The 23,573-nt window shown below is 36.6% G+C and overlaps 1 protein-coding gene across 1 annotated transcript in view; it reads left to right on the top strand.

Moving 5' to 3' along the window:
* The first annotated feature begins 1,098 nt into the window (after positions 1-1,098).
* Positions 1,099-23,573, top strand: part of STIM2 (stromal interaction molecule 2) — a 173,529-nt gene continuing 151,054 nt past the window's right edge. The window contains exon 1 of the mRNA XM_074229654.1: positions 1,099-1,573. Coding sequence (XP_074085755.1) covers positions 1,267-1,573 — 307 coding nt within the window. The 5' untranslated portion in view covers positions 1,099-1,266. The remainder of the gene's footprint in view (positions 1,574-23,573) is intronic.

Raw genomic sequence — 23,573 nt, 5'->3', positions numbered from 1 at the left:
GGAAGGGGGGGAAAGAGACCCCAGTGCTATTTGGAATCCCCCCCCTTATATGTTCATATATACTAAGTGCACTTGGGAAAGGAAATGTGAGTGTGGAGGGCTTTTATAATTTTTTAACAATTTATTACAATTTTTAAAAATATTATTTAGTATTTGTATATTCAGCACTCTTTCACATTAAAGTAAGCAGTACTTGAAAAAAAAATTGTGGCAGTCATCTATTCTAGAGGCAGATGGTCCAGTTCCCCTTAAAACAAAAACTCCAGCTCTAAAGTCCCCTTTGCCACATCCTCAAACCATTAAAACGTTGCATGAAACCCAAACCTCGGAGTCAGGGGACCACACACACACACACACACACACCGGTTCCTCGGAGAGGGAACCGTCCCTCCCCACCCCCTGGGCCCCTCTTCTCGCCCCCTCCCCACCTCCTGGGCCCCTCTTCTCGCCCCCTCCCCGCCCCCTCGGCCCCTCTCGTCCCCTCCCTACCTTCTGGCCCCTCCCCGCCCCCTCTTCTCGCCCCCTCCCCGCCCCCTCGGCCCCTCTCGCCCCCTCCCCACCTCCTGGCCCCCTCCCCGCCAGGTCTGCAGCCTGGCACTCCGCAACAGAAGACTCAGACTGGGAAACTGGGGCTCTGGAAGCCCAAGCGGAGCCGAAGCGCTTCTGCCTCCCCCCGGCGCCTGGGCGCTCTCCCGGCCAGGCCCCGCCCCGCACTTGACCGTGGCTGCAGCCCGGGGGGGGCCCCCTCCGAGGAGCCGCCCGCCCCTCGCTCCGGCCCCGCCCCTCGCTCCGGCCCCGCCCCCGGGAGCAGGGAGGGGGAGGGGCACGCCGCGGGGCCGCCTCACGGGGCATGCGCCGCGGCCCGCGCCTGCGCCCTGGGCGGAGAGGAGGCCGGCGGAGGCGGGGCGCGGCGCGAACTGGTGCCCCCCGCGTGCGGGGGGAGGGCGGCGGGGGGAGGGGCGGCGGGGAGCGGCTCCCGAGGCGGCCAGCCCGAGCGTGGTACTACGAGCTCGAGGCCGGAGGGGGCGGGGGGATGCGCGGCGGCGGCGGCGGCGGCGGCGGCGGCGGCGGCGGCGGCGGCGGCGGCGGCGGCGGCGGCGCCGGCGGCGGCGCTGTTGCCGGGTGGTTGGAGGCGCCAGAGCAGCGGCCCCGGGCTCCGACGCGGCGGCCGCGCCGGCTCCAGCGCGCGGCCTGAGGGCGCTCCGCTCGCGCTCCCGCCTCTGCCTCCACCCCCTCCCCGTTAAAACAAGCCCATTCCCGGAACCAATGAGCGGGGCCCGGACCCGGGCCGCCGGGGCCGCCGGGGCCGCCGAGGCCGAGAGCCCGGGGCGGCCCCGGGAGGCGCCGCCGCCGCCGCCGTGGCCGTGGCCGTGGCCCGAGCGCGCCGGCCCGCCGCGCCTCCCTCCCCCGTGCCCCGGGGAGCCGGCCCCGGGCTGGACCGTGCTGCTGCTGCTGGGTCTGCTGGCGGCCGGGGCGGCGGACGGATGCGAGCTGGTGCCGGGGGGCCTCCGCGGGAGGAGGACGTCGCTGGCCGCAGCCTCCTCCGCGGGGGACAGCCCGGCCCTGGTGACAGGTGAGGCGGGGGGCGGGCGCGGGCGCGGGGCGGGGGCCGCGGTCTCCCCGATTCCCAGCCCCTTCCGGCGCGGCGGCCGGGGGGCCCCGGGTGGCGGCGGCCCGCCGAGCCCCGGAGGGGGCATTGCGGTACGGAGGCTGCCCGGGCGCGAGGCTCGCCGGGCACCAGCCGGCGGGCGCGGTGTCCCGGGCGCGCCGGGCCAGTGCCAAGCCCGTCACCATCACCGGGCGCTCGCACTGGCGTGCCCGAGCAGAGCTTGCAGGAGCATCTCCTGCCACACCACCACCCATCCGAGCGTTCCTCGGCACGGCGCTTGCCAAGACGACATCTATTTTCTTTAGGCCTCTGCCACTTGCATTCCTCACACCTTGTACCACGGGCACCACTCAGTTGATTTTTTTTTTTTTGTATTTACTTGCAGAAAATGGTGTTTATTTATCTAGATTATCCATTTTGGATGTGACAGGTAACTTCTCCACACCCATCCGTTGAAAGAAATAATACCACAAAGTAAAATGGCATCGATGTAGCGAGAACACCCATCACTTGTCTGGCAGAAGTGACATTCCAACAGGAATCCAGAAGTTGCTAAGAGGGATGTTCAGACAACGGATTTTGTGCCGCCACTTAGTGACAAGTGGAGTCTGTGGCTAAAGGATTCTTACTGTACCCTGACAAAAGGAGGACCTATTTGGCAAAAAAAACTAAACTTATTCCCAAGTTTTAACAGTGATACAGTATGCTTTAAAAAAAAAATTGAATGATTTGTTAACTCCAGAATGGAGTTGGGTTTTTTTTTGGAATATTACTCTGCCATTGGTTGATTTTTATCTTTGTATTAGTAATCTTTACTTACTCTCTGACTCTTCTAGCAAGAAACTTGAGGAAAATTACTTCAGAAGCAAATATACAGGTGGCTAGGTGGCGCAGTGGACAGAGCACCGGCCCTGGAGTCAGGAGGACCTGAGTTCAAATTCGGCCTCAGACACTTAACAATTACCTAGCTGTGTGCTCTGTGGCCTTGGGCAAGCCACTTAACCCCATTACCTTGCAAAAACTAAAAAAAAAAAAGAAAAAAGAAGCAAATATAGAAGAGATCAAGGATAAGTATAGATATTGTATGTGTTTGTGTGTTGTAGGAGTCAGGAGAGTGACTTAGAGTGTTAGAGGAGGTGTATGGAAGATAATATGCTTTATAAGAAGCATATATAGAAGAAATCAAGGATAAGTATAGATATTGTATGTGTTTGTGTGTGTGTGTGAGTATGTGTTTGCATGTTGTAGGAGTCAGCGGAGTGACTTAAGAGTGTTAGAGCAAGTGTATGGAAGATAATATACTTTATAAAAAGCAAATATGAGGCATGTTTATTGTTCGGTGAATGGAAGGAGAAACTTAGATGTAAGTATAGATGTGAAGAGTATAGTTGTTGAAAGGAACTTGAAGTAAAACTTTCGGTTTTAAGTTGGCTCATCTTTTATCAAAATCTTTTTTGAATGACAGTTGAGCAGATGATTGAGAAAGCTTGATACTTGATTAAGCATTCACAAAATGTTTGATGTTACACAGGTTAGACAGTGATGAAATTTCTGTTTTAATAATCCTGTGAAGGACTTTGGTTTCTTTTCATGTACTTCTGGTATCCAAAGAGGGAATGATAAACTTCTGTAGAACAGGCTCTTTTGGGACTTGTTCAAATAGGACGGTACTTAATGATTCACATTGACTTTTATGTTATGTGCAATGACGTGATACTGAATTTGAAATTTGTTTCTATTTAACCTTGTTTAAATATTGGTGGTGTTAGCAAATTAAAAGTTTAGATTGAAGGTTTGAAAGAAACTAAAACACAGTACGCGAGTTATTTAGTTTACTTCCTCTTCAAATCTCCTGCATCTTATTTTTTTTTTTATGATAGCCTTGGAATCTAGAACAAGGAACATGAACAATTTATCAGTTTGAAATATTGTGCATAAATTTAGACTAGGTAATTTCAAAGGTACCTACTTTTCTTACAACTCAGATTCTGTTTCTATTAATAGTTTGAACTATTATTTATGAAATGTCATATTTAAACCCTAACCATCATTCCTATTGTATATGACCTTCAGGAAATAGGATGATTGAACTTTTTATCTTATAGGCAGTGTCAAAATGTTGCATTTAGAGTAATTAATAAATAGAGAATGTGACAAAAATTAAATTTTGAAATTTGAGTAAGGTAATGATTTTTGCACTCTTATTCCTTATTAAAGTTCTCTATTAGCAGTGTGTTGTCTTCCTGTTTCTATTAAAATAGAAACCCAAAGCTGTTTCATAGTTGGTTTTTACTCTTGCCTTTTCAGATAGCCATGTTCTGTGCTTATCTTTGGAAAATGTTTAGACTTTCTTTCCATTCAGACTTCTCCAATGAAGTTTGTGGTTTTTTGAGTATTTTAATTAAGGTCTTTGAATATTTTAATAGAGATTTTTGACATAGTCTAAGACAGTTATTAATTTTAGAAAATCAGTTATATGGGTGTAGTATTGAATAAACTAATATATAGAATGTGGTTAATCCATCAGAATGAACTGATAAGCCATCACATTGAATTTTCATTTTCTGAATTTCCTGTTTTGTCTTCACACAGCAGTTCTAAAGTATTATCTGAGGATCCCTGAGTATTCCCTGAGATCCCTTGGGGGGGTCCTCTAGATCAAAATTATTTAATTATGTATACACACACACACACATATACACACACATACATAAAACTTATTTATTTATTTATTTTTTTTGCAAGGCAATGGGGTTAAGTGGCTTGCCCAAGGCCACACAGGTAATTATTAAGTGTCTGAGGTTGGATTTGTACTCAGGTACTTCTGACTCCAGGGCCGGTGCTCTATCCACTGTGCCACCTAGCTGCCCCCTTTAATAATAATGTTAAAATATGATTTGCCTTTTAAAATATTCCTTTTTTTCTAACTACATAATTTATTTGAGATTGGAGTCTCTTCATATAGTTGAACCAAAACATCATCCCTTCAGATTGAATGCAGAAGCAGATATGAGAATCCAACTGTTTTCTGTTAAGCAACACATTAAAGAGAATTGTAAAAATATGTGTAACAGTGCTATTCTTCTAAGTGTTTTTTCTTTTTTGAAAAAATAGCTATTTTTCATAAAAATATTTTAATATCTAATGGATTTTTTATTTTCAATGAATTAATCAATATTTAAAACATTTTAATTTTTACAAAACAAATATTGATAGGTACTATTTATATATAAACAAAAGCTCATAAGAATCCTGAATTCTTAAGAATTTAAAGGAGTTCCTAGTAATTTTGAAGAGTGTAAAACAAGTCCTGAGGCCAGAGATCAAGAATAAGTATAGATATTGTATGTGTTTGTGTGTGTATGTGTTTATATGTTGTAGGAGTCAGGGGAGTGACTTAGAGTGTTAGAGGAGGTGCATGGAAGATAACATGTATTTATATTTATACTTTTTAAAAACACTAATCAAAAAAAAATTGGCAGATATTGTATATCTTTTATGAATAAAACTTTTTTTTGAATAAAATTGAAAGCAATTCTACCTGGCAGCATGGTCAGGGAGATGGTAGGCCATATGATATAAAGTAAGGCTTTAGTCATCTGCTCATTCTGAGGTTTTCACACTATTTCACTTTCATGATGTCAGTTCATATGATTTAAAAGTTTTTCTCAGATTCTTATGTGTTCAATTTAATCAGGACATTTTATAGATTAATTAGCTTACCTTTGATTCTGTTTTCTAAAAGGGAATTTTGAAAAAATGGTTTAGAGTTTATTTGACTTGAGGATTTAGTTTGTAAATCAGATTTTAAGAATGAATAATTATATTGAAACTAAAATAATTTGTAAAAGAAGGAATGTTCCATAAAAATGTATTAAAGGAACAGAACCAGAATAAAATTACATTTTCAAATCTACAGAAATCATAATTATGTCTTGTGTTGTTGAATAATTTTTAATTTAAACCTTCCCACTGGCTTTCATTGTTTGAGTAATTTGGAATTCAGAATGAGTTTTCTTAAAGAATCAATGTTGTAAGTGTTCAAAGACCATTCTGCAACTGTTCAGAATATAGGAATATATACTGTATTACTTGTAAGATAGAACATAATCAGCATACATAATAGTGTTGATATAGAAAAATATACTCCACATGTTTCTTTTTTGGGATGGTGGGAACTGATCTCCCAACTTGTCATTCCTTACCTGCTGCTGTTCATTGAGTCATTCAGAGACCATGTCATTTCCAAACTGAGGCTCAAATAGGTTAATTGACTTTTCCTTGATCATATCAATTAGATAGTGTTTAAAACAGGACCGGAAATTTGGTTTAATAACGTGCTTCCTCCCAGTAGGATAGAGACTGTTTTAGCTTTTTCTGTTATTGACAGTTCTTGGGGTTTTGCCATGGAGGATTGTGGATTGGAGGTTAGGGATAGAATTGAAACTCCCAACTAGTCTGATCTATGGGTCAGTTAGGCCATTTGTAGTTTATTTGCAGTCATCACTTCTAGTTTGTCCAAACAAACAAATTGCTGGACAAATTGCTTACTTCCTTTTCTTATGCCTTAGGGGTTACCTGGGAGGTTTCCACTATAGCCATCTATTATATCTTTCTGAGTTTTTTTTTTTTAAGTCTACTTTAGAACACCACAGGATTTTAATCTTCTTGCAAGTGCCCTTTTTGAAGTTTTCTAATGTTTTGGTTATTTACTAGTAGGAAAAGCGGAAATGGAATATAAAGTTTCCCATTTATTTGCTATTTGTATTTTTGGGAGGAAAATCCTTCTCCTTTTTAAGTATATCAGTAATAATTATAGTAAGATATATATATATATATATATATATATATCTTTATACCCTTAAATTACTGCATATATATGTATATATGCAGTAATTTAAGGGTTTGCAAAGGCCAAATCCAAAGCAAGCATTGGATGATCATAGAAGCACAGGTGAGCCTGAAGAGGTCTCAGAGGTCATTGATTCCAGTCCCTCATTTTATATATTATGGCACTGAGGTTAAGTTAAATAACTGGTTGTACTTCAGAAGCTTGGGGGTCAGATGACCTGGATTCACCTTTTGGTTGTGCCATTTACTAACACGGTGGTGACCTTGAACAATTCATTTACCTTTGATCCTCTTCAAACATTAGAGAGGAACTGGGTGTTAAAGGATGATGAGGTTGGACCACTTTTTGCTTTCCTCTTTGTTCTCTTTCCCTCTTCCTAATTCTGTTACTGTCTATCTTGCCTAAAGAGAACATCAGACTGGATATGTCATTGGGAGAGTGGGAGGTGATTAAAGAGAACATCTGGCAGTGAGAGGAGGGAAGGGAAATCCCAAGATTGGCAGCTGTGATGGTAAGGGGGTTTCCTTTAGTTTACCAGTAATTAATTGGGCATTCTTGCATAAGGAACATATGTTTTAAATTTGATCTGAATATGTTGTAGGTTCCATGCTTCAGAATCGCTCCTCTATCTGAAAACTTTAGATTTTCTCTCAATTTTATCAAATTTTATTGATGTTTTTAGAATTGTCATAAAAATGGCATTCCGCGTTTTTTTTTAAATTTATCAACAGCAAGTGCACATTAAGGAATAGAAAGTTGAAAAAAAATTGAATCTGACTTCAAGGAGCTTATAATTTACCAAGGGTGGATGTGATATGGTAATTTAAAGTAGAGTAAGGGGGCAAAGGAGAACTGGACAAAATGATCTGCTTAGCAAAAGACAAAGGGGGAACCCTTTGGGGAGAATGGTCCTGGACAGATTTCATAAGGAGGGCGCATCCAAACAGAGTCTTGAAGGAAATAATGTTGTTGGAGAGGAGGATCATAGATTTACAACTGGAAGGGGAGTTAAAAGTCATCTAATCCAAACCCATCTTTTTATAAATGAGAAGCTGAGACCCAGAAGCTAGGAATGAATTTCAGGTTTGGGGAATGGTCTGTCAGAATGTTAAAGTTTTATTTAGTTTATCAATAAATTAATTATTTGCAGTGAACCAGCAATAGTAATAGCATACATTTGTTTATAAGTTTATTTTTACATAGCATACTTTGTTTTTTATGCAACCTTATGAAATGTAAGTAGTGTAAGTATTTTCCTCATTTTCAGATGAGAAAACTGAGTGTCAGGTCACTGGGTGAATTACTTAACCCCTTAATCTAGGCAGTGCTTTGAGATTGAGAGTTGCAGAGGTGTTAGTTTAGTCCCTACCTACCCATCCTTCTTTCCTGTTCCTAGAAAGGTACTTGATAGGAGTTTCATGAATTTATTTATTTTTTTTATTTTTTTAGGTTTTTGCAAGGCAAATGGGGTTAAGTGGCTTGCTCAAGTTCCACACAGCTAGGTAATTATTAAGTGTGTGAGGCTGGATCTGAACCCAAGTACTCCTGACTCCAGGGCCAGTGCTCTATCCACTGCGCCACCTAGGCCCCCAAATTTCATGAATACTTGGTGATGTACTTGCACATCTAAATTTGCCTATTAAAATAGTTACATTGTTATTACTTTGTACATTCACTGAATGAAATTTACAGAAATAGTTTTGGATAAAGGGATATTCTATAATTGTACAAATTTTAGGGGTATTTACAGTGTACAGATAGGTAGATTAATAGACAAGAGGACCTTTTTTATGTTATTGGAGGAATAGGACAAGCTAGCCCCTCCTGACCCCTTGTAACACTCTTCTTCCTGTACCACCTTTGTGTTTTCTGAACTCTCCTTACTACTTTTTCATGATAGTCTTTTTCTTAACCTTTTGCCTTTGCAAACATGAAAACCCTAGTAGGCTAAAATAAAAATTGCACTAAAATGCCTTTTGATCTATTCCAGAATACTTTTAGCGCTTTGGAACTTTAATTTTAGCATGTATTCATGAATAGTAGGGAAAAATTGTTTCTTTAATATCTTTCCTCAGTATTACCTTTAACTCAGGACTGATTGAATTGACTCCCTTTTTGTGAGTTCCAAACTGCAAAGCCATACTTAGGCTGTTTGCTTTTTTACTTCATTTTTGAGATGCAGTTAGTCTACAGTGTTCCAAGAAATTGCTCAGTGATTGAGTATACTTCAGAGTGAGGTTAAATGAACTTTTTTTCCCCACAGAAAAGCAAAAATTTATCTAAAATAACCTTCCTAAGTTTGTCACTTTTTTTCTCTGCTGAAATCACTTGAGGGAAGTTAGGCTTGTTTATAGAATATACAACACGCTTTTTGTTCTGGCCCTCCATAATTTGCCTCCAGTTTACATCAAGTCATTTTTAAGTACTAATCTTCATAAACTCTGTATTCCATCCAAACTTTGGGTCCATGAATCTTCTGTGCGTCCCTCATTTCTAGTACACTATCTCTCTTCATTTCCCATCTTTAATTTCAAAATTCTTCCTTTTCTGTAAGATTCTGTTCAGCGACCACCAGTTCCAGAAACTTTCCCCAGTTTCTCCATCCATTCCTTTCCTTCTCCCATTCTTGTCCTGCCCCCTGACACCATCTCTTGTATTAAAATTCTTGCTCAGTCCTAGAGATATTAGATGTGCTCTGTCATTAGTGTCCTTCACTCCCTACCTTAAATGCTTATCTATTTATGTAGTCTCTCTCTTTGGTGGAACGGAAACTTTCTGAGGACTGCAGCTATTTTGTTTTTGTTTGTGTTTTAGTGCAAAACCTTCTACAGAAGTAGTCCCTTGGAGTGGCTAGGTGGTGCAGTGGATAGAGCACCGGCCCTGGAGTCAGGAGTACCTGAGTTCAAATCCGACCTCAGACACTTAATAATAACCTAGCTGTGTGGCCTTAGGCAAGCCACTTAACTTCCCTTTTGCCTTGCAAAAACTGGAAAAAAAAAGTAGTCCTGTAACAAATATTTTAAAAAGTTGATTTCAGGCAAATTTATCATGGACCTAAATTGACTAACACATTGACGTATTGGTGCTCAGGAAGTTCAAGTAGACTAATAGCTTTTTGTACAAAGTTTTGGGTGTGCCTGTTGGGTATATGTGATGGTCAAACTTCAGTAAGTGTAAAAGTGAAATAGACAGTTTCAACATTAGTCACTGAGTGATGGATAATGTCATAGTTTGAAATTTTTTTGGACAACTTTATCATTAAATTAGTACTATTGTCTTCAGTTACGCCCTTGAAATGTGGACATTTATGATCTTTAGAATTACTTTAGAAATTACCCAGTCAGTGCTCAGGTTCACCAGAGACTGAATATCAGCTAGTTATTTAAGTAGGAGTAGGAGTAGGAATATGGCTTCTAAGTTTACCAGGTTTTGAAAAGCAAATAGAAATTTGGGTGATTTTTAGGATAGTTAAAAGCTATATTTTTTCTTATGTTTTAAAAAGGATGAAAATATTCATTTTGCTTTCAGAGTGTTCATAAAACATTAATCTGTAATTCTGAATAAACTCACTTTGGCATTTAGAGAATACAGTTTTGTCAGGCCTTCGGAACATTTTATAAAATATTGTCATTTTTTTGTATTAGAAAATAACTTAAAATTTGAACTCTTTAAGGTTTTTAAAGAAATTCAAATAAGCATTTATTCTTTACATTAAACATTGATATTTATTGTACCTGGAAAAAAAAGTCTTTTTTTTTTGTTTTTGTTTTTTCCTCCATCAAGGAGGAGGAAAAAAGATTTCCTTGGGAAAAGATCAAGGAAAAGCAGGTTATCAACTCTATATATTTAGTCCTATAGAATATTGAAATAGTCTGCCTTTCATAAAATTAATACCTTATGAACAGGGAAGACTGATTTTGCCATATGGTAATTTGTAAAGCTGTCGATAAAAAGTAACAGCTTATCCTAGCCTTTAAAAGATGCAACAAAACCCCAACCCCCCCATTTTTGCTGGTCAAAGAATTATGTTGCAATAAAATGTAAATATAAGCCTTATAATTTTCCTTCCATTTATCATATATATACCTTATTTAGATGCTGTAATCTAATGTTATTTTGCAGAGTTCCTTGCTTTAGGGTATTGGGAAGATAAAGAATGCATATAATTGTAATACAAATTAGAATAAAGACATCCAAATAAAAAGCTCTCTCAGAAATTTGAGGAGGAAGAGATTTAGATTACTTCTAGCTGAGTATATATCAAGAAGACTTTATGAAGAAACTAGCAACTAGCACTGAATTGGACCTTGAAGTGACAGAAGGGATGTATTTTTATTTTGCAAATTGAAAGTTATTGTGGAGTATTTTTTGAGTTTGGAATATTTCTTGTGGAAGAAATTGAGTATCAGAATGTTTCCTAATTTATCAGTTGTGTTGGAACAAATTAGTTCTTTCAAAACAAGTATTATAGTAGATCTAACTATTGTTTTATATAGAATAAGGCAGACTTTTGAATCCTTATATTCCAGATTGTTAAAACAAGAATTAAAAAAAAGTTTACTTGATCACAGTGTCTTCACTAAAACTATTATTAAATAATGATTTTAACAATTTAGATATTAGTGAAAGTGAAAAAGGTTTTATATCATAAAACATTTCATTTTGATTATGCTTTTAAAGATTCATTTTTGTATTTAATAATATACAGTATATCAATACAGTAATATTTGTAAATGACAGACATATAGAATGTGTTCAGACTTTTTTTTTATTAATGACAATGTGTGATCAAATAAAGGTTGGAGTCTACTACTGCTCTATAGCCAGGGGAAAGGGGGAGAGGGAACTGGTCAGGCTTTAGGCATAGGTTATTCAAGAAAACTGCTTATTATTATTTTAGAGGTGGGGTTGTATCTAGAATAGAGAGAATCTGTTGAAAGAGAGCCTTACAGGGATCAACATGCTGTTTGGAGTAAGCACTGAACTGCCCCGATGGTCCTTGGGGTCTGTGATAGATGTCATCTTTTCCTCCTTGGAGATAATTATTCTGTAGTCGCACTGTATATTTGAATCTTTGATAACCCATGGGTCACCTTCAAGATGTAAAGAAGCATTGGTTTGAATACTAAGTAATGTACATCATTGAAATCATTTATATTTTGAAGGTGACTTATATTTGAGGCATGATTTGATGTTTTCCTAAGGCAAATTTAATGGCTTGATCTTTATTGACACTTTGTAGACTTAGCTTTAAGAACCTCATATTTAAACATATGTATACACACATACATAGAGATGATTATTAAATACATGAGAATTGAAGAGGTTACCAAGGGTGAAGATTGTAGAGGGAGAAAAAGGGTCTGGGACAAAATCATGGAGAATAACCATTGTTGGGGTACTGATGAAGAGCCAGCAAAGGAGTCTGAAAAGCAGCCATCAAATACTATGGAGGACCACCAGGACTCAGTAGAATAAAAAAAAAAAGATTAAGTATTTAGGAAAGGATTGTCAGCAGTATCAAATACATTAAATAGGTCGAGAAAAATGAGAACTGAGAAAAAGTTCTATCATTTTGTATTTAAAAGATCAATAGTAACTTTGAAGGGACCAGTTTCTTTTGAATCACACAAGCTAGATTTTGCAGAGGGTTGATGGAATGAGAAGAAAATGAAGTGCTAGAATAGAGATTTTTTTTTGTGGAGTTTAGTAGATTTAGTAGATTGACCATAGTATGAAGAGATGACAGGAATTAGTGGTTTTTTTTTTTAAGATGAGAAAACTTGGGCATTATTGAAGTTAGTAAGGAAGAAGCCATCACATTCGAGGCTGGGAGCTTTAAGAGACAGAAGGGATTTTTTAGGATGCCATCTACTGGGGAAAATAGAGAAAGTTTGTTATCTTAAGAATTAGTTTTAAACATCACACATATAGGCAAGTTGTTGGGTTCTGTCTTTTCTATTCTCCAAATCCTTTTTGTACTTCTTTTCCACTTCTGCAACTAACCCTTCAGATTGTTAAGTCCCCTTGCTGAATATCTTGTAATGGTGTCTGAATTGGTTATTTTCTTTCTTGTCTATTCTGATTTCAAGCTATCCTTTACATTACTTACTGAGTTTTTTTTCCTAATGCACTATTGTGATAATATCTCTTTATAAAAACTCCTGTTTTGATAGTCAAGGCTCTCCACAAACTGGTTCCACCTCTTATCTTGCCATTATTCTCTGATATTACCCTCTTCATTTATTCTATGTTCTAGACAAACTGAACTGTTTTCTGTCCTTAGATTACTTCCATCCTGACTGCAATAAATTCTGAACCTTTATTTCTCAGATCTCTCTGTTGTAATAATACAACAGATATAGTTCTCTTTACCCTGGTCCCCCAAGCATAGTCAAGCAGAACAAAATAACAATGTTATACATGTCCCAAAACATATCTCATTCTCCATCTGAGTTCATCACTTTATCATTTTTTCTTCGGTAGTCACAGTTGGTTGTTACATTTATCAAAGTTCTTTAAGCCTTTTTAGAGTTGTTTGCTTTTTACAGTTTGTTTTTATATAAATTGTTTGGCTGAATCAGAGTGAAATGAGCACTTCTTCAATTGGTAGGCACCACTCTAGTTTTCAGTTCTTTACCTCTAAAATGAGAGCTTTTATAAATATTTTTATACTTAGTTCAAGTATGACCTTTCACATGAAGATTTTCTTAATTTCCCTTTCTGCCAGATTTTTAGTTTCCTTCTTTCCTAAGCAATGTTTAGACTTTATTCTACTTGAATGAAATATTTTTAAAACATTTTGCTAAATGTCTAACACATAGTAGGTATTAGTTTTCTTAGTTGTCTCCCCGTAAGAATTAAAGGTGCTTGAGAGTAGGGACTACTTCATTTTTGTCTTCCTTTCTCTGGGGCATATCATAGTTTCTAGCTCACAGATGCTTTTTAAATGTTTATTGATTGATATTTGGGGATTGATTTAAATTTTGAATGATGTCACCAAACAAGCACTTAGCTTTAAATCTGAAGTTCTGAAGCTTTTTGGTTGAGATTTGCAAGGCAGTGGGGTTAAGTGACTTGCCCAAGGCCACACAGCCAGGTAATTATTAAGTGTCTGAGACTGGATTTGAACTCAGCTACTCCTGACTCCAGGGCCGGTGCTCTAGCCACTGTGCCACCTACCCAACCCTAAGCTTGCTCTTTTAGGTATATAAAAATGCTTTTATAATCAAATTCTTCCTTTTTTTTTTTTTTTAAGATTTTTGCAAGGCAAATGGGGTTAAGTGGATTGCCTAAGGCCACACAGCTAGGTAATTATTAAGTATCTGAGGCTGGATTTGAACTGAGGTACTCTTGACTCCAGGGCCCGTGCTCTGTCCACTGCGCCACTTAGCTGCCCCCCCTATCAAATTATTTCTATTTGCATTTTCTTTTTCATGAAAACATTCCTGAGTGATGACTAGGCAGATTATCCACTAAATAATAATTTCCCAAGTTATTTACATAGACCTTAAGTATAATTTGTGTAATTATTCAAATTAATGTTTGACTTAATAGAAAAGGAATATGTGTATATATCTTTATATATACTTCATAATTTACGTGCTGTGGTTTGAGTATTGTACACATGTTCTAAGTTTTATTTTATCAGAAGATATAAAATATATTTTGAAGAGCTCCGATGTCTTTAGAAGATGTGGGTTTTTTTAAGTGTGTGTGTGTGTGTGTGTGTGTGTGTGTGTGTCTATCTGTGTAGCTGTCTGTCTCTAAAATTGTGATTTGGGAAGGAAATTCCATAACTGTACTTATTTTTAGCTTTAAGAGAATGATTTTTCCAAGTTGTAAAACAGTTTGTGCTATAGGTGAGTCTTCCCAACTTTGAGGTCAGCTTTTTATGCACTATATTGGCTCTAAAGTTTTCATTTCAAAATTGTTGGAAAATAAGTATTTAGCAAAAAAAAACCTTAGTGACTCCAGAAATAACTTAATGTAATAAGTGAAAACAATTATATAATTTGTTTTTGTCAGTATAGTGTCTTTATTGAGCTAATGTATTCAAGATACTTTAAATTTAAATTTGAAATGTACAGTGTTTATACAGGTGGCTTAAAAAAGTTTTTTTTGCTCCTTTTGTTTACTAAAAGAACTCATTTCTGTTTTTTCTGGATTGGGGTTTCTTGTGTGCTTTTTAGCTCAACTATTCTTTGTCCATCCTGAAGGATATTTGGTCAGATATAACAAATAAGATTAGTATGGTGGTAAACTAGATATTGTAGAATGTTATGCTAGTCTGTGAATTTCTCATGTAATTATGAATGTTTAAAGAGGATGATTGATTCAGACTCATTTGACTTTATAATCCCACCAGTTAGTTTTTGTGGTAGACACTTGATAAATATTTGATGGAATTGTGTTTGTTGTGAATTTACAGATGATAGAAGTGATGAGCTAATAGGACCTTAAGTGTGAATTCTTAATATCAAATGTACAAAATTTGCCATGTGAAATGGTGCAGAAGTAAAAATAAGTAATTGAAATTAACTATCATACTACAAACAAGTGAAATATCAGAATCCAGATGTTGAAGTTGATAGGGATTTCATAAACTTTCTGATCCAATCATTATCTGAGAATCACCATTTCTGTTATCTCTAATGTGATCATTTGAATTCTTCTGAGGCCATGGTATTTCATATCTGTATAGTTTTAATTACTAGGAAGTTTTTTCCTTACATCAAGCTTAAATTCACTTTTCTTCAACTTCCACTCATAACTGATAAAATTCTGTTTTCAGAAGTCAAGAACAGGTTAATCTTTTTTTTTTTTGACCTTAAAGAGCTCCATTTTCCTGGAGACAGATAGCTATCATGTTTCTTGTAAATAAATCTAGGGTTCTTAATCTTATTGTATTGAATTTATTTTGATAAAAGCAATGGGCACTTCAGAATCTTTTTTTTTAATGCAAAAAATAAAATACATAAGATTGCAAAGGAAACTAAATTGAAATAGTTATCAAAATACTTAGAATAGTTCACAGACCCTAGTTCTAAATCTGTTTCTGCTTCCAAATGGAAATGCTAACACTGACACCATAAAAATGCAAATTATGATTGGGAATGACCTGTAGCTTGCTGTTAAGGCTCTTAATGAGTTGAATATTAACACAACAAAAAACTGAGGGTCTGGGTAGAAATTGTACATAGAGTACATAAGAACTTTTCTACTTAACTTAGCTGCTAAAGCTGCCACTAACTTGCCAAAGAAACTTTGATTTTTTTTTTTTAGGATAAAGTACAAATCTTTTTGTTTGACAATAAAAGTATCATTTTTAAGCCCTTCATGTTTTGGCTAAAACCTATTTTTCTAGACTAATTACACAGTATTCCCTATCATTCACATAATCCACCTCCTATTTCCATGCCTTGGCACAACTTTTACTCCATATCTGAAATGCTATCCATCTCCTCACTTCTGCCTTTTAAAACCTAGCTATCTTAGAGTAGCTTCTTTCTAGCTTAGAATCCTGGATTTGGAGTCAGGAAGACTGAGTTTCAAATTCTGTTATCAACACTTAATAGGTTTGTGATTCTGGGCAAGTCACTTTACCTCTTTTCATGTCAATTCCCTTAGCTGTAAGGTGAGGGAATTAGTGTTTTCTATGGTATCTTCTAACTCTAAATCTATGAGATTCTCTGATCCTTAAGGGATCTTTTCCTAATTTTTTTCCCACTTGTTAATATCCTGTCCCCATATGGCTTATTTGTTCATAAGTGTTTTGTCTTTACTTATTATTTTGTCAATAGAATAATCTCAACAGTATGATCTTCTTGATTGACTGTTAGTGAATGAAGTAAAGGGCAGACAGTTTGAGCTTAAATAAATCTTACATGATGATCATAGTGTATTATCCTAGCAATAACTTGCTGTACTCTCTTTGCTAATATTGAAAATATTTGCATTAATACTAATTTGGGAAAATTGATCTAATAATTTTGGGAGAATTCAACTGGATGGTTGTCCCTAAGTTGCCATCTTGACTTCATGCACCATTTTTATTAAGTGCCTCCATGAAATTTATAAAAAACTTGAAGTTTGCCTGACAGTGGACAAGCTGCAGGGTTTTTATGAGAATTAATGGGCAGAGAAAGGTTAATTCAGGACTCAGCACAGGGCAGTTTCTACTGTCTTGTACTATTGGGCAGGAGGAGATGAGTGGCTGGGGTAATGATGGAGAATGAAAAGAATTTACTTTTTCTAATGTACTAGCTATCCTGTGAGGGTGGGTTTGTCAAATAGTCAAGTTTCTCATAGATAGCCTTTAAATAGCTTTTTTCTTTCAATCAGGTTTGTTAACACTTGGTATTTGATTTGATTAATCTCTGGAATTTTGGCCAGGATAATCTCACAAAAGATCAGTCCATCACATTTGGCCTTAATTATGCTAAATCAGTAGCGGAGTAGGAAAAGAAGCTATAGAAGCATTTTACAACTGAGGGAAACTTTGTGATGGTATTTAGGAGATTTTTGGAATCTCACACTAGGGAGACCTTCAAGAAGTGGGACAGTGATTAAATGGAAGAAGAGACAGCAGTGAGAGGTATTCCATCAATCAATCCTTAATTCAGAATGTGAGTTATCCAAAAAATGTGCTTTCCTTATTCTTCTCTGGGAGACCATACCCATTTAGAATATGGGATCTGAGAATGAAATTTTTGCTTCAATTTTTCTCCCCTTGCAATTTGGCTATTAGTCTTTATTAAGTGTATTTAATGTATTCTTCCTATTTGATCTGTATGTATACCATACTTTTATAAATGGTTTATAATATTCTACCCTTAACATGGGATGGCCAGGAGTTGCAGAGGTGGAGAGATGGGGGTGGATTTACTGTACACATTAATTTACATTGGTACTGAATATATTTTCTTCTTGAGGCAGCATTATTTAACAAGTAGATATTTGGAGTCAGGAAGACTCTATTCTTAACCTATGCTAGCTAGGTGACCCTGGGCTAATTACTGAACACTTCAGTGTCTCAGGCAACTTTCTAGGATGATAAAATTCTTTGTTTTGTTTGCCAGTGGAGCAGATTGCCTATGAAATCACAGACATGGACCAATAGAAATCTTCTCTAAGTTGGCATATAGAGTCCTTTACCAGAAAATATATGGTCCATAATTTTCAATGTGAAGAAAATGGAGATGATACAAATTAGTATTTATGGTATAGAGAAAAGATCACCATAGTATGACCCTGGGGTCATTCTAGTCCAGGGCAATTCATTTAAGCTCTCAAGCTTTTCTTTCTTTTTTAAAGGTTTTTTTTTTTTTTTACAAGGCAGATGGGGTTAAGTGGCTTGCCCAAGGCCACACAGCCAGGTAATTAAGTGTTTGAGACCGGATTTGAACCCAGGTACTCCTGACTCCAGGGCCGGTGCTTTATCCACTGAGCCACCTAGCCACCCCTCAAGCTTTTCTTATGTATGAAATGAAAGGTTTGCACCTAGGACCCTTCCAGATTTGTGTGTGTGTGTGTGTGTGTGTGTGTGTGTGTGTGTGTGTGTGTGTGTGTATGATCCAGGATTGTTCATTGCTAGTTCTGAGGAAGAAGTATGTAATTAAAAAAAATACTCTTGATGTAGTTATGCTCCCAAATTGTGCTCATTTCAACATCTGGAGTTATTGAATGTCTTGATTAAGAACTTTTGAAGAGATTTCAATAGCACTTATAGCTTGAAAGTAAAAGGACTAATATTAATAGAACAAATCTTCCACCTGCTCTTATCAAATCTGCAGAGGCTGCTTTAGATAATGAGTTAGGCTTTCCCTTATTATCATTATTCTGATTTAATTCCACCAACAGTAGTTTACTTTTGTCACTTGTATCCTCTTCCTTTTGTTGGTAAAATGGTTTAGAAATCATTAGATATTAAAGCTGAAAGACAGCTAAGCATTGATCTTAGTATTTCCCTCACATAGTTAAGTGAAGGCCTTGAGAAATTAAATGATTTGCCTTTGTCACAAATCTAAGTTGAGAGACAGAATCCAGATCTCTTGATTCCCAGTCCAGTGTTCCTTTTTTTTTCCACTGTAGTGGTTATTTTATTTAATTGAAAATCCCCTAAAAATAAAAAAGTATGCTGAAAAGGGGCCTTGAGGTTGTCTAATCTAAGCCACTTGCTTTTAGACAAAACTCTGAAGGTAAACTTTGATAATATTAAAAAATTTCCATAGATGAAAATTGTAAAGTTTCTTCTGGTGGCTTGTTTCCAGTGTTTAATCAGCTTTACAGTCAAATCCTTCCTCATATCTATAAGATCTTTATAACTAGGGGTCTTGGACACCAGCTACATATACATACATACATACATACATACATATATATATATATAGTGACATTACATGTTATCTTCAATATTATCTTTGAAGTTAATTCTTTCTCTGTAAGATTTATACTTTTAAGTCCTTGGGTCTAGGCTATGAAAATTCAGAATTTTTCTAATGATTATAAAATTATATATTTTTGTTTAGTGAATACTTCTTTGCAATATAATTTGAAGTATTAAAATTTAAATTAACATTTAAATTTAAAGTTTTTTCAGTCTAACTAGCACTTGTTGCTCATATTGTGACTTTCCATTTCAAAAGATGACAGTCTTGTTAATTACTATCAGAGTTGCATTTTGGAGTTTTGTAGGAAATGAAATTTGGACAAAAAGAAGTTTAATATACTTTTTAGTTGCCTGTGGTAAGAGCGATAACATTCCATAATTCATTTTGTCCCTATCCCCCCGTAACTAAATCAGTTTAAAATATTTTTCTTTAAAGTACTTTTTAACCACTCTTATGATGGAGAATATAGAATTAAAGGGATTATTATGGGGATTATTATATCTTGCTATTATATACTATTATTACAGATTAAATACAATCAGTATTATTATATTTTCCTGGAATGGCAGCATGATTCATTGGCAAGGACTTAGAGGTTTAGGGTTCCCCTTCCTATTCATTACCTCTCTGAGTTTGGGCAAGTCAGTTAACCTTCCTGAACCACTTTTTCCTGATCTATAAAATGAGGAATTGTGTACATGCTGTCTTCCCCATTAGAATGTGAACTTACTGGGGGCAGGAGTCCTGTATTTGCCTTTCTTTGTATCCCCCAGTACTTAGTAAATGTTTAATAAAATGAAATTAAAAGAACATCACCAAAAGAAGACATTTGGGCAGGAGGAACACAGAAAGTCTTTAAGAAGGTAGGTAGTAAAAATTCTTTTCAATTTTTTCAGTGAAAGTATTACTCAGATCTGTGCTTCTCTGTCTTTTCTTTCCAATGAACATTTCCAATTAAAGTTAGAAGAAAACATACATTGTAATTCATATATGCCTGATGACTTGACAAGTCTTAATTGATAATGTTACAATCTGCATACTACTTCTGCCTTCATTGTCCTTTGGGTTACATATTTTTCTTTTTTTTTGAGAAATGTTTTGGTATAGTAGAGAGAAGGCATTAAACTTGGGGTCAAGAAGACTTGGATTGACATCCCATCTCAGCCAAATTCTAGCTATGTGAAATGGACAAAAATTGGCAAAACCTTTATGAACTGAAAATAGAGTAAAGGGAACAGAATTGGTAGAACAACTTAAATTTATATAATGATACTAACATAGAGGAAAAACAACCTCAAAAGACTCTGGAACTTTGAGAAATACATTGATAAACAGGAATATGAAAGAATGAAGATGAGATATATTATCCAACTCCTGACAGAGAGTCGATTAACTTAAAATTCTGAAAGAGATGGCTAATGTGAGAATTATTTAGTTGGGCAGTGTGGTATGTATATATTAAAGAATTTAAAAGAAAATTGCTTGGTGGGAGGATCAGGTCAAAAATGTTTACTTGGGTGGGGGGACTCTAAAATATCAACATGATCCAAATCAAATAACCTTAAGACAATGATTACTTAGTAAATTATCTTTTAAGGATGTTTTGAACCTTTGAAAACTTTCTGAATCAGGAAAATACATATGTGAAACAGAATTTTGAAACTCTTAAGATGGGGAAAGTGATTTATCCAAGAAGGATAAGTGATTTATCCATAGCAACATCTTGGAATTCATGTCTTATTGACCTAAGATATGTCATGAAAAAGAGTTCATTTTTGGTCAAAAAAAAAATGGCACATTTTACATTTTCTTGGAATATTTGGTTTTCTTGAAATTTTTAATAAAAGTTTTAAATATCAGAGAAATAAAAGAGAAAAGAAGATCATCAAAATATTTTTAAAAATATACTGAAGTTTATGGAGGGCCAGAAAGAATCATAGACAAGTGGACACTTTGACATTATTGAATTAAGTCACTATATATATCCTATCAAGTCATCATGATATATATTACAAAATGTGTAATAATATATATAATTTATTATATCATACTTACATACTAAAAGCAGGTTGTACGTAATAGAGATTTGTAATGTCATCTATAATTCTCTTTTATTTAGTGGTAATATTCAAAATTTTAAAATCAAAGAAAACTAAAATCTCAGTTATATCTTGGAAAAGTGGTATTTTTATTTTGCTGTCCCCCATCTCCCTTTTTTTGTCAACACTTTATTTAAACTTAAAATTTTTTTTTATTTAAGGCAGTGGGGTTAAATGACTTGCCCAAGGTCACACAGCTAGGTGATTATTAAGTGTCTGAGGCCTGGTTTGAACTCAGGTACTCCTGACTCCAGGGCTGGTGCTCTATCCACTGGGCCACCTAGCTATCCCTTGTCAATACTTTACAAACTGAGAAGAGGTAGAAGATTTTCCTCAGCCCTTCCTCTTTGGATTCAGTCACTTGTACTGTCTCTGCTTCTTGTTCTAATTCTGAATTGACTCAGTTGCTGTTCTGCAGATAGAGTTCTTAGGAGAGCAGAGAGAGTAGTGTAGGGTAGGGTAGGGTAGGGCAGGGTAGGGTAGGGTAGGGTAGTGGATGCTTTGCTATTGTAACACTGACCCTCTTCTGAAATAACTGTAACTGACCTGGCAGATTCTTAGTAAAAGTAGAAAAGTAAGCTTTTCAGTTTGTGTGATAATACTTGAACTAATTTCCTCTTTCTCCTTGTGATAACTCTTTAAATATTGTATATATATCTTTTTATGTTTTATAAATTTGGTACTTCTTTTCCATGCAGAATAATGAGAAAATATTTTACATGTTAAACAACTATTTTTATTTTTGGAAATATTTTGTGAGAAGAAAAGATGGAGAAAACAGCATATTTAGAAGATACTTTTGTAGTGGTTTGGAGACCTTGAAGAGGCCTTAAAATTCCCTACCTGCTATTTTATTGACCTTCTCTTTTCATCCCAAGATCTTTTTTTGAGATCTTCTTTTGATTCTATTTCATTCAACCTTCTCTTGCTTATGTTGTCTACTTTAAATTTCTTACTGCTATTATTCTTGGTGTCATGGTGTAAGGGACCTTAGCAGTTATGTAGTTCAAAATGCCTTATGTTACAATAATGAAACTAAGGCTCAGAGATATAAAATGACTTTTTCATGACCATAAAGGTAAGATATTAGAAGAGATCCCTTAGACTCCAAATCTAATGTTCTTTTCATCAGCAGAGTCCTTTCCTCCCCTCTTCCTCTCATTGGAAAGAAAATAACAATAATAATCCCCCTGTCTTACAACCTTTTGCTCTACTGAACTTTACTAATTCTATTGAGTATGCCAGAATTTTTCCAACTTTTCAGGTTCTTAACCTTGGTATTTTTGCATCAAGTATATAATTATGTATGCCTAGGCTTGTTGTTTCTGCCTTCGAATGTCTCTTGCAGCAGACCTCATTACTCCAAACACTCACATAGCTACTACCTTTGTTTTGGCTCTTTTATCATCTCTTGCTTTGATTGACTTTCTAACTGGTTTCCTTGCCCCTATCACCCATGCGTCCACAGAAGTGCTGCAGTGCTTATTTTCTCAAGCACACATCTAACCATAAGATTCCTCTTTACTAAAAAACAAAAAACCAAAAAACTCAAGGAATTTCCTTTTATGATCACACATGCTATATAGACATTCCTCTCTTTAGCTTTTAAAACTTTTTGCAGTTTGACCCCAATTTATATTTTTACCTTCCATATATATTTCACCCCTTCCTACACTTTATGGTTTGACAAACTGACCTTCTTTCTGTTTCTCACACAAGTCATTCCTGTCATTTTTGCACAGGCTGGATGGCTGCCTTGCCTGAAATGCACTCTCTCCCATGACATAGAGTCTATCACTTTGTTCAAGATGGAGCCCAATTGCAATCATATAATGTAATTCCTCCAACTTTTAGTGCACTCCTCTGTAAAAATTTTGTGTTTTTCCTCTATATTTGTAGTCTGTGCATACTTTGTGTGTGTATGTATATACATACATACATACATACATATATGTTGATAGAATGTAATCTTTCTGAGATTAGATTTAATTTTTTATTTTTCCCCAGCACCTTTTGTAGGCATTTAATAAATTATTGTAGGTTATTGAAAATAGAGAGACAGAATCAATTATAAGTGCTTTTGTGGTTTATAGAGTTTATGCACATCAGAAGATCGTGAGCTGTTTGTTCTTAGATAGTCCTTATTGAAAGATTATTGATACAGTTTTTTAAAGTATCACAAATGACAGTGGGTATGTATACTAAATCATATTTTGGTGGGCATAAGATGGCAGCCTTTTTTCTAGATTAGTAACCAGGTATAAATTAAAACAAAGCATGAGTAGACTCTTAAATCTTTAATAGTAAATTTCAATATTTTTGTTACATATTTTAATTCCCCTCAAGACATAATAGTTAAACTTTATTAAGTAATGTTCCTTTTGTAACTGCGGGGAAAAAGATTTCATCTTTGTTGGGTAGATACAGGTGATTCAGCAGGGTATTGTGTGTGTAAGAATACGGTAGTGATGGTATATGAGGGCAGTAATTTAAATTTATATGATGTGCTTGTCTGAATGAATGTTAAAATATATCTAAACCTTCATATTCTCTAAAAAACTATTACTAATAAAATATTATGAAATTGCTACTGAGTTAAAGTTTTAGTAAGCAAAAAGGAT

Source organism: Macrotis lagotis, chromosome 3 (assembly GCF_037893015.1).
Source record: "Macrotis lagotis isolate mMagLag1 chromosome 3, bilby.v1.9.chrom.fasta, whole genome shotgun sequence".
Lineage (NCBI taxonomy): Eukaryota > Metazoa > Chordata > Mammalia > Peramelemorphia > Peramelidae > Macrotis > Macrotis lagotis.
This window is presented reverse-complemented; position numbering and strand designations above follow the sequence as displayed.